This window comes from Talpa occidentalis, unplaced genomic scaffold (genome assembly GCF_014898055.3).
Source record: "Talpa occidentalis isolate TD23 unplaced genomic scaffold, MPIMG_talOcc4v2.1 talOcc4.15, whole genome shotgun sequence".
Classification (NCBI taxonomy): Eukaryota; Metazoa; Chordata; class Mammalia; order Eulipotyphla; family Talpidae; genus Talpa; species Talpa occidentalis.
Genome location: NW_023601543.1, coordinates 40,217,754 through 40,234,091, shown reverse-complemented (window position 1 = coordinate 40,234,091; position 16,338 = coordinate 40,217,754). Strand labels below are relative to the sequence as shown.

At 38.4% G+C, this 16,338-nt stretch overlaps 1 protein-coding gene across 3 annotated transcripts in view; it reads right to left on the bottom strand.

The window, feature by feature from the left end:
• The window catches only part of RPS6KA6 (ribosomal protein S6 kinase A6), a 189,932-nt gene that overhangs the window by 89,909 nt on the left and 83,685 nt on the right, over positions 1–16,338 (bottom strand). For all 3 annotated transcript variants that reach the window (XM_037512225.2, XM_054695658.1, XM_037512226.2), the window contains 3 exons: positions 3,548–3,670; positions 2,988–3,077; positions 97–255 (listed from right to left, as the gene is read on the bottom strand). In XM_037512225.2, the coding sequence (XP_037368122.1) occupies positions 97–255; positions 2,988–3,077; positions 3,548–3,670 (372 nt within the window). The remainder of the gene's footprint in view (positions 1–96; positions 256–2,987; positions 3,078–3,547; positions 3,671–16,338) is intronic.

Genomic DNA, 16,338 nt, shown 5'->3' with positions numbered 1-16,338 from the left:
ATACAAAAAGTAATTCATTGTAGGTGGCATCATTTATATATAATTTTATGAAGGTATATGTCACAGAATTAAGGGACAAATATAACTAAAACTTACTCCTTGACAATGAAGATAGTCAACTGTCTTAGTTATTACAAACAGTACATCACTTGCTTCCCGTTCTGTGAAACATTTTTGTTTCAGAATACGGTCAAGTAGCTCTCCTCCTTTCATTAAATCCGTAACAAGGTAAACATATCTACCATCATCATAAACCTAAAAAAGGAATACATATTTAAACACATTATTATTTATAATTTATTATTTATTATTATTTATAATTTATTACAGTTATGAAATATTTAAATTATATTTACTTCATTTTTCCAGTGAACCTCTAGTGTTAAAAAAGACATTAATTCCACAGTATTAATCATCAACCCAAAGTCAGTTTTGTTATGTTCCCTTCAAATTAACTTCCCTGTGTCTGTGAACATCACTATAAGTATTGATTCATTATGACTTGTAATACTGGTCACCTTTGATTCCTCTCCTATATTCCTGCATTAAACTTTCCATTGCTTTAAGTACTCCTTTATTGTTAATGCAGTACAGGCTGTACTGAAGAATGAACCGGGTAAACAACTTCCTACACATCCTGTGAGATTATGTAAACATAAAATTTTAACTTCTGGGAAGTTTTGCATTATAATTCATGAAAGGATATAAATGGAAAAATAGGATTCTATGCTTTCAATTGGCATCTATCTCATTTTGTACTATATGATAGCCATTTTTCTTCCCTAAAAGTAAGTTTCCTTCTGGCTGCAATTATGTATTTTAATACCCTTCAAACAAAGCACAGCAAAAATAATTCTGAGACTCTGTGAAAATATACTGGATACCTACCACAAAGTTTGGGGAAAGGGAGAGGGGAATAGAATATTGACACTGGAGCTTTGCTGGAGGAGGAATAAAGAATATGGATATATCTAGGTGTGAAACTCTACTCCCAAAATTATAGTTATATAAGTGATGAGCAAATCAATAACATTTGAAGAAAAAAATGGATATTTTCCTTTTTTTTTATAGAGGCATGTTTGATTTATTTATTTATTTGTTTGTTTGTTTGTTTTATTTATACATACACTGGGTACAGTCAGAAGCGCGGGAGGGTGAGAGAATTCACCAGAGCCAGAGTGGGGAGCAGAGCAGGCAGAAGGACCAAAGTACACTGCTGAGGGGAGCAGCAGGCGTCAGGAGAGGTTTGCACGCCATGTGGGACCCTCCTCCGGTGGCCGGGGAGCAGCTGGGGATTGAACCGGCGCCGCAGAGGCCGCGGGCAGCTTCGAAACCCAGCACTCAACCACTGCGCCACCAGGAAAGCCCCATATAATGGATATTTTCAATGTCACAGACAAATATCCTCCACACAGTTCACTGCCTGACATGATACTCAAGTATTTGTTGACTTCAAATACTATATTAAGGGCCTCCCCGGTGGTGCACGGAGTTAAGCACCGCACTATGAGCAATCTGCAGCCTCTGCAGCTTGAGTTCATTCCCCACCCAGCCAGGGAGCAACCGACATGGCACAGCAGACCTCTCCTGACTTGCCCGCTGCTCCCCTCAGCAGTGTATTTCAGTCAGTCTGCCTGTTCTGTTCCCCAGTCTGTCTCTGGTGAATCCTCTCCCCCGCCCCGCCATCTCTGGCCTGTACCCCAGCTCTTGTATGCATAAATAAATCAATCTTTAAAAAAAGTTGAAAAAAAACAAATACTATATTAAGAAGAATAAATAAAAATGTGTATTTCAGATTAATTTATTTTTAAATGAAGCACCTTTCTCTTACATCATTGTTAATTTTGGACTGTAAATAATTTCTCCCCTCAGGTGTGTTACCACAGTTCTCCCACTGACGGTAAATTAATCTTAAACAAAACAAAACACTACTGTGGTGGGATGAAGAGAGCACAATGGATTATGTTAGAGGATTATGGGTACTTTGGTGGTGGGAGAGCTACAGTGACCACAACTGAGGGGAGAAATTCGATACTTTAAAAATATTACAAAGTACTTCATTAAAAAAACTAAATATAAAAAATAAAAATATTTATACTCTTTTACTCAGAGATACACACAGAGTACTGTTTAAAGATTTAAATCAAAATGCATATATTATCAGAAATAAAATTATCATGCTGAGGATTAATATTCTTCTCTATAGAGAAAAGATCATTATTTTCTCACATGAAATGTCAACATTCTGTAATATTTATTAACATGACTTATATGTTCATTTTAAAAAACTACAGATTAATGCTATTTCATTCAAGGAGTAATCCATAATGCTATAGCCAATTAGCATACAATTGAGAAAGTAAAATTTTACAGAATCTGGCAATTCCCAATCTCCTTTATCTTCTATTGTTTATAGCATTAAAGAATAATAAATGCTTCTGGTTAGGGACCTCCCGTGTGGCACAGTGGGTTGAGTGCAGTGCTGTGAAGCTGTTTACAGCCTCTGCAGCGCGGGTTTGATTCCCAGCCGGCCAGGGAGACACCCAGATTGCGTGGCAGACCTCTCCTGTCTTGCCTGCTGCTCCCCTCAGCAGTGTTTTTGGTCTGTCTGCCTGTTCTGCTCCCTGCTCTGTCTCTGGTGAATTCTCTCACTCTCCCATGCCTCCGGCCTGTACCCCAGTTCTTGTATAAATAAATAAATCTTTAAAATAAATAAATAAATGCTTCTGGTTATAATGTTAACTAGTTAGCCAGCCAATATATACTCAAGACTTCAGGAAACCTGCATTTACCAACAATCATAGTTCCTTTTAGAAGTTATAAAAAAGGTAGGAGTAGAATCATAATGGGAAAAAAAAGTGACAAATTTAGGAGTCTTGAGATTTTGTGGCTTAAAAGTAAATTTACCATGAACAGAAAAAGTTTCAATAAAAAATATAGCTAAGTCATAACTAGGTTAGTTGATACAGAGATGTTTAAATACCTACATCCTTTAGAGAAATAATATTGGGATGTTGTCCATAACGCATCAAAATTTCAATTTCTTCTGAGGGATCTCTCTTACTTTTGTCAATGATCTAAGAAGTAAGATAAGAAAAATCTCAGAGGAAAACAAATTATGATTTTGTAATCTCAAAATAAATGGACTATTTGCAATTTGGTTATATTTTTAAGCAAATATTTAAAATTCAAGAGTGGTAACTGTCATATTATTTTAACATTTAAAAATTTCCTATAACTGAAAATTAATTTAAAATACAGTACTCTCCTTAACATTTTATGTGATCCAAATGTGATAGCAAGTGTCACAACTGCTCGATTTTAACATACTACACTAAAATAAAATTGTTTGAAAACAGGACATTCATGAAAAACACCATCCCTCTGAAATAGTCTTGAAAAGAAATTCAAACTGAAAATATTAAATCTCAAGAGCTCTTTCAGATCATATTAGCTCTGCTATATCCACTTGCTCTACTTAAATGTCTCAATGTGCAATTAACTTACATATATAAGACAAAAAAAAAAAGTTAGACAGAGAAAATACCTTCACTGCAAATTCCATGTGGGTAGCTGTATGTATGCATCTCTTGCAAACAGAATAGGAGCCAACACCAATATCCTCTTTCAATTCATATACTTCACCAAACTGTGCAGCATTTCCATTTATCTGTTTTTTGCAAGAAAAAAAAAGTAAAATACTAAGGAGAACAAAATTGTTTCACGTTTGTTTATCTTTTCTACTAAATATAACTTTGAATCTTTAAACAATTAAGAAAAATTCATTCTAGAGCAGATTCACCAGTTTTTATATATGGTTAAAGCAGTTACTAAACTAATCCTAAATTGTAGGTTTTCCAATTCCCCAAAGCCAGTACAATAAATCAAGTAGTTTATACATCGCCATTCCATTTTTTTGCAAAAAGAGATTATATAAATATAACTGAAGGTTACTACATTTTGCTTGCTTCCAAAACATATGAAGATATCTTTCATTCATTACTAGATAGAGAAAACAATGAAGAAGTTAACAACCTCTTTAAAAATATTGTACATTCAGTAGCAATAACCAAAAGAAATAATTAGCCCTAAAGTGGATAATCTGGAGTCCAATGAGGTGGTAGCAGAGTGAAGATTCTGGGTTCACACCCTTCAGATACCCACAAATAAATTGCAGTAAAACAAAGCCAAAAACTCTTCAGGAAAAAAATACACCACTACACCACCACAGCACACAGCAGGAGCAACAGTCTGGCAGAAAACAGTAGAAACTTTATGTATAGTGATAACAGGGCAATATAAATCACAAAAGGGAGGAGGCAGCTGTTTGAAGAGCCACATACAGCTGGGGCCACAGACCTCAGATTGCTGGCTTGAGCCTAAGGCTCTTTTTTTTAAGATTTTTTTATTTTTTATTTATACAAGTGTTGGGGTACAGGCCAGATGCCCAGGAAGGTGAGAGGATTCACCAGAGACAGAGCAGGGAACAGAAAAGGCAGAATGACCAAATACACTGCTGAGGGGAGCAGTGGGCGAGACAGGAGAGGTCTGCTTCGCCATTGGGGATTCTTGCAGGATGGCCGGGATTGAACTCACACTGCAGAGGCTGGGAACAGCTTCACAGCGCGACGCTCAACCACCTGCGCCACCAGGGAGCCCCCTGAGGCTCTTTTTAAAAATTAATTAATTGATTAAATCTTTTATCTTACATTGTTTTTCATTTTTGTACACTATTAGATTTCCCCCATCAGATGTAGTCTCCATAATATTCTAATCACCACAGCACTAGTGAACTATCACCATAGTCCCTTATGTTCTTTCCTCCCACCTTTGACCCCTCTCCCTCACCCTCCCCTGCTGTATGCCTCAGATCTATGGTCTGCCTGCAAGTTTTGTCTTTTTCCTGACCCTTTGTTAAGTTTCCCTATATCCCAACTATAAGTGAAACCATTCAATATTTTTCTTTTTCCTTCTGACTTATTTCACCCACATAATCCCTTACAGCTTCATCCATGTTGCTGCAAATAGTATATCTTTTCTGATCACTGAGTAGTATTCCATTGTGTATATATACCACATCTTCCTGATCCAGTCATCTGTTCTGGAGTATTTAGTTGATTTCAATATCTTAGTTATTGTAAATAGTGCTGCAATAACATAGGAGTGCAGGTTTCTTTTCAAATTAGTATTTTTGTGTCCTTGGGTAAATTCCAAGGGTGAAATTACTGGAAACATAAAACATATAGAAGAAAACATAGGCAAAATGCTCTTAGAAACATTTAAGAGGACTCATTTCTAAATGCAAAGAAAATGAAGGACAAGATAAACAGCTGGAACTATATCAAACTAAAAAGCATCTGTACAGCAAAAGAGAAGGTAACCAAAACGAAGAGAAACCCCACTGAATGGGAGAAAATATTTGTACGCCATACAACTGATAAGGGACTGATGTCAAAATTCTACAATAAGTCTACTACACAAGTTAAGAAAAAATAAGAAAACCACACAGTCAAAAAATGGGAAGAGCTAAAAAGACACTTCTCCAAAGAAGAAATACAAATGGCTAACAAGGACATGAAAAAATCTTCAACATCACTTAGAATCAGGGAATTGCAAATCAAAACCACAGTAAGATACCACCTCACACCAGTGAGAATGGCCCATATTGAAAAAAAAAAAGGCAACAACAAATGCTGGCTAAGATGGAGAAAAAGGAAACCATTTACACTGCTATGGGATTGCAAACTGGTCTAGCCAGTATGGAAAGCAGAGTGGAGGATCCTCAAAATACAAAAATGGATCTTAGGCTCTTATATGGAATAGCCAGAACATGAATAAGCCCAAAGAACCGGGTCAGAGCATCTCATAGACTCTCCTGCTCAATGCCTGGGATGAACTAATTCAAACAGTTGCCAACCCCCAATTCCAGAGCTAAAACAAAACAAAACCACTTCAACAAACTATATAGAGTTTAAGCTCCTGTCAACAATATGAGCAAACATGACAGGATAAGTCTCTGTCCTGGGAAAGAAAACAACCCCTAGTCCATGACCTCATACCAACTGCAATCCATGCCAAGTGTGGCATCTAGCAATTTAAAATAGCCTAAAGAGGAAGTAGACAAGACACTATAAGAGACACTAAGGCTGAGGACCTGGTCTTGAGAAGGGCATAGCCAAGGACACTCACCACACAGTTCTAACACCCAAAATACTATAGAAACTTGAAATTCTTAAACTTACTGAAGGTGATCCTTTGGTGCCCTACTACCCTAGTCCTCTTCTACACTGCCAGTGCCAGTCCTCAGATTACTGTAATAAGTGCAAAGAGGACAATCTGAAAATCTATTCCTATTACATCCCATAAAGAATGTAAAATTAGAAGACAAAAGAACACACTACAAATGCTGAACAAATAAAAACCTTAGAGGTGCCCTAACCCATCAGAACTACAAAAGATGACAGGACTTCAAGGTAACTGCTTAACAATGTTTTTAGAATGTAAAAAGAAAAAATATATATATATAATGAAGTAAAATATGAGGCACTTTCGATTAGAAATAATGAAGTTAAGAAATACTAGCCAGGGCCTCCCCAGTGGCACAGCGGTTGAGCACTGGGTTGCGAAGCTGCCTGCAGCCTCTGCAGCACCGGTTCGATCCCTGGCCACCAGGTGAAGGTCCCACATGGCGCACAGACCTCTCCTGCCCCCCGCTGCTCCCCTCAGCAGTGTACTTCATCAATCTGCCTGTTCTGGTCTCCACTCTGATTCTAGTGAATTCTTTCACCCTCCCGCGCTTCTCACTGTACCCAGTGCTTGTATAAATAAATATCTTTAAAAATAAATAAATAAATAAATAAATACTAGCCAATTCAAAAATACAGATGAGGGCCCCAAGAGCAGACAAAAAGAAACAATGGAGAGAATTAATGAGATGAAAAACACAATTTTGAAGAACACACAAATAGAACATAATTCCCACATAATGGGGGTCCCAGAGAAGAAAAAGAAAAATCCAGACAATTTATTTAAAGAAATAGCTAGTGAAAATAATCTCAATCTGGGAAATGAACTAGATATTGCTATCTAAGAGGTCCAGTGAGTCCAACCAAAAATAGTACAAGACCAATTCATAACAAGACACACTATAATAAAGCTGTTGAAAACTAATGACAAGCACAGAATATCAAAAACTTCAGGAGAAAAAAAAGAGGTAACCTAAATGTGAACACCAAACAAACGTTAGCAGATATTTAGGTAGGAAAATTATAAGCACCAAGGGATTGGGATATATATATACATATATATATAAGATTTATTTATTTTTATTTATTTATTTATTTATTTATACAAGCACTGGGTACAGTCAGAAGTGCGGGAGGGTGAGAGAATTCACCAGAACCAGAGTGAGGAGCACAGCAGGCAGAAGGACCAACGTACACTGCTGAGGGGAGCAGCAGGCGGCAGGAGAGGTCTGCGCACCATGCAGGACCCTCCTCCGGTGGCCGTGGAGCAGCCAGGGATCAAACCGGCGCTGCAGAGGCTGCGGGCAGCTTCGCAACCCAGTGTTCAACTGCTGCGCCACCAGGGGAGGCCCGGGATTTATTTAAAGTACTTATCAATAAACGGAGTTGGGAAAACTGGACCACCACATGCAAAAAAATGAAACTAGACCACTATCACTCACTGTGCACAAAAATCAACTTAAAATGGATAAAAGAACTGGATATAAGACCTGAAACCATAAAATACATAGAAGAAAATATACGTAAAACACACAAGATATACATCAGTTAACATCTTTAAAGACTCATCACACAAAGCAAAGAAAGTCAAGGAAAAGATAAACACCCGGGATTACATCAAACTGGAATATTTCTTCACAGCGAAAGAGACATTAACCAAAACAAAGAGACAACCCACTGACTGTGAAAAAATCTTTGCACCCCAGTCAACTGATAAGGGACTGATCACAAAGATATACAAAGAACTCAGAGGACTCAACAAACACAAAATGAACAATCCAGTCAAGAAATGGGCAGAAGAACCTAAAAGACATTTCTCTAAAGAGGAAATGCAAATGGCCAACAGGCATATGAAAAAATGTTCAACATCCCTTATCATCAGGTAAATGCAAATCAAAACCACATTGAGATACCACCTTACACCAGTAAGAATGGCACATATCAAAAAAAAATTAAAAAAAAAAGAGCAACAACAAATGTTGGTGAGGATGTGGTGACAAAGGAACTCTCCTACATTGCTGGTGGGACTGCAAACCACTATGGAAAGCTGTCTGGAGGTTCCTCAGTCTACTAAAAATGGATCTACCATATGACCTGACAATTCCACTACTAGGGATCTACCCAAAGGACACAAAAACATTGATTCAAAAGAACACCTGTACCCCTATGTTTATTGCAACACTATTTACAATATGTAAAACCTGGAAACAACCCAGATGCCCAAAAATAGATGACTGGATCAAGAAGATGTGGTATACATATACAGTGGAATATTATTCAGCAATCAAAAAGATAAACTCATGCCATTCGCAGCAACATGGATGGAGCTAGAAGGAATTATGCTCAGTGAAATAAGCCAGGGGGGAAAAAGAAAAAAAAAAATCGGATGGTTTCACTTATAGCAGGAATATAGGGGAACCAAATAAGACATTAGTGTAAAAAAATAACAGTGCAAAACACAACAAAGCAAAAACAGACAATTATAAATCAGATACCTACTACAGGGGAGGAGGCAGGATCAGAGGGAGGAAGGGAGGAACACAGGGGAATGAGGTGATGGTGCAAGGGTGCATTGGTGAAGGAAATTCTATGGGGACAACACCTGAGGGGATGAGGGGAAGCAAATATTGTTTAAAAATGAACAATGATGTAAAAAAAAATAGAAAATAATTAAAAAAAAATAAAATACTTAAAAAGAATTCTAGCCAAGTATCCTTTACCCAGCAAGATTAACATGCAAGGGCCTCCCTGGTGTCGCAAGGGGTTAAGACACAGCCTATGAATCAGTCGAGGGCCACTGCAGCTCGAGTTCGATCCCCAACCAGGTAGCAACCCACATGACACAGCAGACCTCTCCTGACTCACCAGCAGTGTATTTCAGGCAATCTGCCTGTTCTGTTCCCCACTCTCTCTCTGGTGGATCCTCCCACCCCCCAAGCCTGTGACCTCTACCCCAGTTCTTAGATGCATAAATAAATAAATCTTTAAAAAAAAAGATTAACATGCAAGACATAGGATTATGAAACTTCACTGTAAAGCACAAATGAAATTAGAAGAATTTATCAATATGATACCTCATATGAAAGAAATTGTAAAAGGGTTATTATAACACAACAGAATAACAAATACTGAGGCAACAGACACCTAAACCACTTAACATGGAGGAAGACAAAGAGAGTAAAAATATGACCCATCAGAATGGGGTAGAAGCTAGACCATCCAATGGGTGATAGAAATAGTTCACCATTTACTAATGCTAGTAGAACCCACCAATGAAAATTAATAGAAGTAACACATAAGAAAACAGAAATGGAATTTAAACAAAAGATAACAGAAAGCCCTCAAAAACTATTAAAAAAGACAAATAAAAAAACTCAAAAAAAAATAACAAAATGACAAACAGCAGTTATGCTTCAATAATAATCTCCTTAAATGTAAACAGACTGAACTCACCAGTCTAAAGATACAGAGTGATGAAATGGATTTAAAAACAAAGTCTAACTTTCTAATGTATATAAGAAACTCCCCTTACCAACAAAGACAAGCACATACTTAGACTGGAAGACTTTAAGCAAATGACAAATAAACTCAGTAATAACTACACTTATATCTGATAAAATAAGCTTCCAATTAACAAAGTAATAAGAGACAGAAATGGACATTATATTATAATTAAGGGTGTAATAGAACAAGAAAAAATAAACTCAAATATATATGAACTGAATGATGGAACATGGAGATGCACAGGACAGCTAATAACAGAACTTGAGAGTTATTGATAACACAATAATTTTAGGTGATTTTAATAACCCACTTACAAGAATGGACAGATCAATTAGATGATGAATTAATAAGGAAACAATAGCCTTATGTGAGCAGCTAGACTAAATAGTTATAACTGACATATATAGAACAGTCCTTTCAAAAACCACTTTGTGCACATTTTTTTTTTCAAGTTTGCAAGGAACATCTGTAAGAATAGACCATATCTTGGAACACAAGTAAAATGTCAATAACGCTATAAAGATAGAATTTACACATAGTATTCTCACATAAAGTTAGAAATCAATTCTCAGACAAAAACAGAAAAACATATGAATACATGGAGCCAAAACAACATGCTATTTAAAAGTTATTGTATTAAAGAGGAAATCAAAGCTCAAATTAACAAATGCATTGAGACAAATGAAAATGATGAAACAAACTACCAGAATCTCTGGGAAACAACAAAAGCAGTCTTCAGGGGGAAGATAATTACAATACAGGCCCATATTAAGAAGCAAGAAATATGGCCTCCCCTGGTGGCTCAGGCAGTTGAGCACCGCGCTGTGAAGCTGTCCACAGACTCTGCAGCGCAAGTTCAATTCCGGCCAGCCAGCGAGGGTCCCATATGGTGCGTCAGACCTCTCCTGTCGCGCCGGCTGCTCCCCTCACCAGTGTATTTCGTCAGTCTGCCTGTTCTGTTCCCCACTCTGTCTCTGGTGAATCCTCTCACCCTCCTGTGAATCTGGCCTGTACCCTGGTTATTGTATAAATAAATAAATAAATCTTAAAAAAAAAAACACAATAACAATCTAATCCTGCACCTAAAGCAACATGAAAAAGAGAAACAACTAAGACCCAATGTTACTGGAAGGATGGAAATAATAGAAAACATTAATAAAAGGGATCACAAATGAAAGAGAGAAACCTTACAGATAACATAGAAATACAAAGCATCATAACAGACTACTATAAATGATTCTGTCCAAATTAATTTGATAGCCTTTAAGATATGGACAAATTTCGGGAGGGGCGGAGCAACATGGCAGCGAGGAGACGCTGCGAGTAAGATCTCCCATTAAAAAAAGTTAATAGGGAGGAAAAGCGGCAGGTCCCAGTGAGAAGTGGGACACGGAAGATAAACGGGTGACACCAGCAAACTGCCCGAAGAAGAAAGTTGCCATAAAAGAGGACCAGAAGGGAGGAAAGCGCAGAACGCTGCTCCCCTCCCCCGCCCACAGAGGCAGCACTCTCCAACCACCAGAGAGGAGGAAAACAACAAACCAAAACGGCCAACAAGAACAAACGACGCAGCAAGCGGGACTGGGAGTGGAAAGGAACTATTGCAGCCACCACACCCCGTGAACGGGAGCTGTGGAGAACCCTGCAGGATCCGCCGCGGCCGTGAGCGAACGGCTCCGGGCGCCATTAGAGAAGAACAAAGACCCCGGGAGACACGCACACAGCCCGGGCTGCCGGTAAGCTTGCACGGAAAAGCTGCGGGCTTGGCGCGCTTGAAAAGCAAACGCGGACCAGGATCCCAGCTGCCCAGGTCCCCATGCCTGCGACCTAGGCTTGCGGGGAGACACGCGGAGGCCCTCACGGGGGTGAAAGTCCCTCCCTGAGTAAGCAGGAACCAGGCGCCCAGGCACGGGAGCGGGGTGCAAAAGACGCCATTCCCGCGCCACTGAACTGGGCTACAGCCCGCGTCCTGGACCTGAGGGCTTTGAACTGAGACCCGGGGCACGAAATTCTGGGTGTGGGTTCTCCACGACGGTGGGGCACAAGGCAGACACAGCACCCCAAAGCCGTGGAGGTTTACCCTACCATTCTCGCTCTCTGTTCCCTGTCTCACGGGGGTGGGGGGGTTGAAAAACAGCCCCTCAAGGACAATAGGAGAGATCTCTGGCGCCACCTAGCGACCAGAAAAAAAGTCACTAACACCCCATAGAGCAGGGAAATTTCTTAAGACTTCTTGAAAAGGGCAGAAGGCTTCTGGAGGACCCAGTGGCCAGCTGGGAAGTTAGCCCACGCCAGGCCCCTTCCAACCAGCAGTCGGAGCCCACAGAGGGAGCAGGCACCCACGTCCTGGGCAGACCGGGCACACAGAAGTGTGTGCCTGAGACCGGATGTACAGGGACTGCGTCCCGCTTCGCCAGTTTAGAAAAGGGACATATCTTCAGTAAAGACTTCCTGAAACCAGAAGAAAGCCCCCCAGAAGCCAGAGATGGTTCCTGGAGGAGCCAGAGGGGAGCGGAGAAGTTCACCCAAGATGACGGCCAGTCCGAGCAACACAGTGTCCCAATGCATACGACAAATTAGAAAACAGACAGTAGGGAGTAGAAGAACCACACGCAACCTAACAACGCCTCAGGAAAGAAGCACACCACAAAAAGAAAACCACCCTCCAGATTGCAACGACAGTAACATGGAAGAACTTCTGAGCCTTCCAGAAAGAGAATTTAAAATTGCCCTGATTAAAAAAGTGGCAGAAGTCATAAAGGAAAACAATGATCAGAAGAAGGAAATTGAGTCCCTAAAGAGGGAAAACAATGGTCAGAAGAATGAAATTGAGTCCCTAAAAAGGGAAAACAATGGTCAGAAGAATGAAATTGAGTCCCTAAAGAGGGAAGTAAAAGAAATGCAAGAGATCAAAGAATTAATGGAGGAACTAAAGAACTCTGGGAAAAGCAATGAAAGCAGAATAGATGAAATGGAAGAACGAATAAGTACTCTTGAAGACACAGAAATAAAAAGAACAAAAACAGAAAAGGAAAGAGAAGTACGAAGGAAAAAGAACGAAGAAAGACTTCGGGAACTATCTGACTCCATGAGGAAAGGAAATATAAGAGTTATAGGAATACCAGAAGGAGAGGAGAGAGATGTAGGAACAGAGAAAATATTCCAGGAGATAATTGAAGAGAACTTCCCAAATGCGAAGAAGGAGCTGAAAATTGATATACAAGAAGCAAGAAGAACACCAAACTTCCACGACGAAAGGAAAAACACAGCAAGACACATAATAGTAAAGCTCCCAAGAATCCAGGTCAAGGAAAAAATAATGAAGCTGACAAGAGGGAAGAGACAGATAACATTCAAAGGAAAACCAATCAGGCTGACATCAGACTTCTCTGAAGAAACACTACGGGCAAGGAGAGAGTGGAGGGACATAGTCAACAGACTCCAAGAAAACAGATGCCAACCAAGAATACTCTATCCCGCAAAGCTCTCCTTCCTCTTTGAAGAAAGAATATGGACCTTCCCAGACAAAGAGAAACTCCGGAATTTCATTACGACTAAACCCCCACTCCAAAAAATACTACAAGGAATCCTAAAGCCAGAACCTCAGAGGGATGAATAACAACGAAAGAAGACCAAAAAAAAAAAAAGTTATTAAAAGAATAAATAAATAAAATCAAAGGAAAGACAAACACAATGGCAAATACAGATAGTAACATATCAATATTAACTCTAAATGTAAATGGACTAAACTCTTCAATAAAAAGACACAGAGTTGCAGCCTGGATTAAGAAACAAAACCCAACCTTTTGCTGTCTCCAGGAAAACACATTTAGCTACAAAAGATAAAAATAGACTCAAAGTTAAAGGATGGAAAACAATCCTACAAGCAAATGGACCAAAAAAGAAAGCAGGAACAGCTATACTTATATCAGATAAAACAGATTTCAAACTCAAAAAGATAAAAAGAGACCCCAATGGTCACTACATTATGATCAAGGGGACAATACTTCAAGAAGAAATAACACTCATTAACATATACTCACCAAACAAAGGAGCACCAAAATATATCAGACAACTGTTGTCCTCTTTGAAAACAGACATCAGAGAAAACACATACGTATTGGGAGACTTCAAAACACCACTATCAACAATGGATAGATCAACAAGACAAAAAATAAGTAAAGAAACTAAAGCTCTAAATAAGGACCAAGAGCATTTGGGCTTAACAGACATCTATAGAACACTAAACCCAAAAAAAAAAAAAAAAAACGGAGTACACATTTTTCTCAAGCGCACATGGATCATTCTCCAAGATCGATGACATACTGGGGCACAAGACAAACATCAACAGATACACCAAGATTGAAATCATACCGACCATTTTTTCTGACCATGAAGGCATCAAACTAGAAATAAACCATAAAAAGAAGGCAAGGAACTATCCTACCTCATGGAGATTAAAAACCACACTACTGGAAGACCACTGGACTAATGAGGAGATCAAAGAAGAAATTAAAAAATTCTTTGAATTGAATGACAAGGCGTCACTAATATCCTAAATGTATGGGATGCAGCAAAAGCAGTAATAAGAGGAAAATATATAGCAATAGAAGCTCACATCAAAAACAAGAAAGAACTCAAAGAAACAACCTAATCTCGAAGCTCAGAGATCTAGAAAAAGAACAACAAAAAAACCCCAAAACCAGTAGAGGAAAAGAAATAATAAAAACCAAAGCCGAAATAAATGAAATTGAAACTAAAAAAACAATCCAAAAGATCAATGAAACCAAGAGCTGGTTCTTTGAAAAAATCAATAAAATAGACAAACCCCTAGCTAGGCTCACAAAGGAAAAAAGGGAGAAAGCACAAATACACAGGATCATAAATGAAAGAGGAGAAATCACAACGGACACAGCAGAAATCAAAAGAATAGTAAGTAACTACTATGAACAGTTAAATGGAAAAAAGTTCAACAATCTAGAGGAGATGGACAAATTCCTACAACTCTAGGATCACCCAAAGCTAGATAAAGAAGAAATAGAACACCTAAACAGACCAATTACAAGCAGCGAAATTGAAATGGTAATCAAAAACCTTCCCAAAAACAAAAGCCCAGGACCTGATGGATTTACAAATGAATTCTACCAAACATTCAGAGACGAATTAGTGCCTATCCTTCACAAACTCTTCCAAAAAATTGAGAAGGAAGGGACAATACCAAACACGTTCTATGAAGCCAACATTACACTAATACCAAAACCGAATAAGGACAACACAAAAAAGGAAAACTACAGGCCAATCTCCCTAAAGAACACTGATGCAAAAACCCTCAAAATTTTAGCTATCAGAATCCAACAATGTATCCATAAAATAATTTACCACGACCAAGTAGGATTCATTCCAGGGACACAAGGATGGTTTAACATCCGAAAATCAATCAACGTTATCCAACACATCAACAAAAACAAATATAAAAACCATATGATAATATCAATAGATGCTGAGAAAGCTTTTGACAAAGTGCAACACCCATTCATGATAAAAGCCTTGAAATTCTTGGGATACAAGGAACATACCTCAACATCATAAAGGCCATCTATGACAAGCCAACAGCCAGTATCATCCTCAATGGTGAAAAGCTGAAAGCAATTCCATTAATATCTGGAACAAGACAAGGATGTCCACTCTCACCACTGCTTTTCAATATAATACTGGAAGTCCTAGACAGAGCAATAAGACAAGAGAAAGACATCCAAGGAATCCAAATAGGAAAAGAAGAAGTCAAACTATCACTATTTGCAGATGATATGATAATATACATAGAGAACCCCAAAAACTCCACAGAAAAACTAATTCAACTTATCAATCAATTCAGTAAAGTGGCAGGATACAAAATCAACACGCAAAAGTCAGTAGCCTTCCTATACACAAACAATAAATCTGAAGAAGAAGAAATCAAAAAAAACATCCCTTTTATTATCGAAACAAAAAAAAATCAAATATTTGGGAATAAATCTAACAAAAGAGGTAAAGGACCTATACAAAGAAAATTATAAAACACTGTTAAAAGAAATAGAAGAAGACACAAAGAAATGGAAAGACATCCCCTGCTCATGGATTGGAAGAATAAACATTATTAAAATGGCCATCCTTCCAAAAGCAATATACAGATTCAATGCTATTCCAATCAAAATTTCAATGTCATTCTTCAAAGAAATAGAACAATTATTGATGAAATTCATATGGAATCACCAAAAACCCTGAATAGCCAAAGCTCTACTGAAAAAAAAAGGGAATGGAGGCATCACTCTCCCAGACTTCAAACTATACTACAAAGCCATAATCATCAAAACTGCATGGTATTGGAACAAGAACAGACATACAGACCAATGGAATCGAATAGAAAATCCAGAAATAAACCCACAGATTTATGGTCAACTAATCTTTGACAAAGGAGCAAAGACTATGCATTGGAGCAAAGAAAGTTTGTTCAATAAATGGTGCTGGGAAAACTGGGTTGCTACATGCAAAAGTATGAAGCTATGCATTGGAGCAAAGAAAGTTTGTTCAATAAATGGTGCTGGGAAAA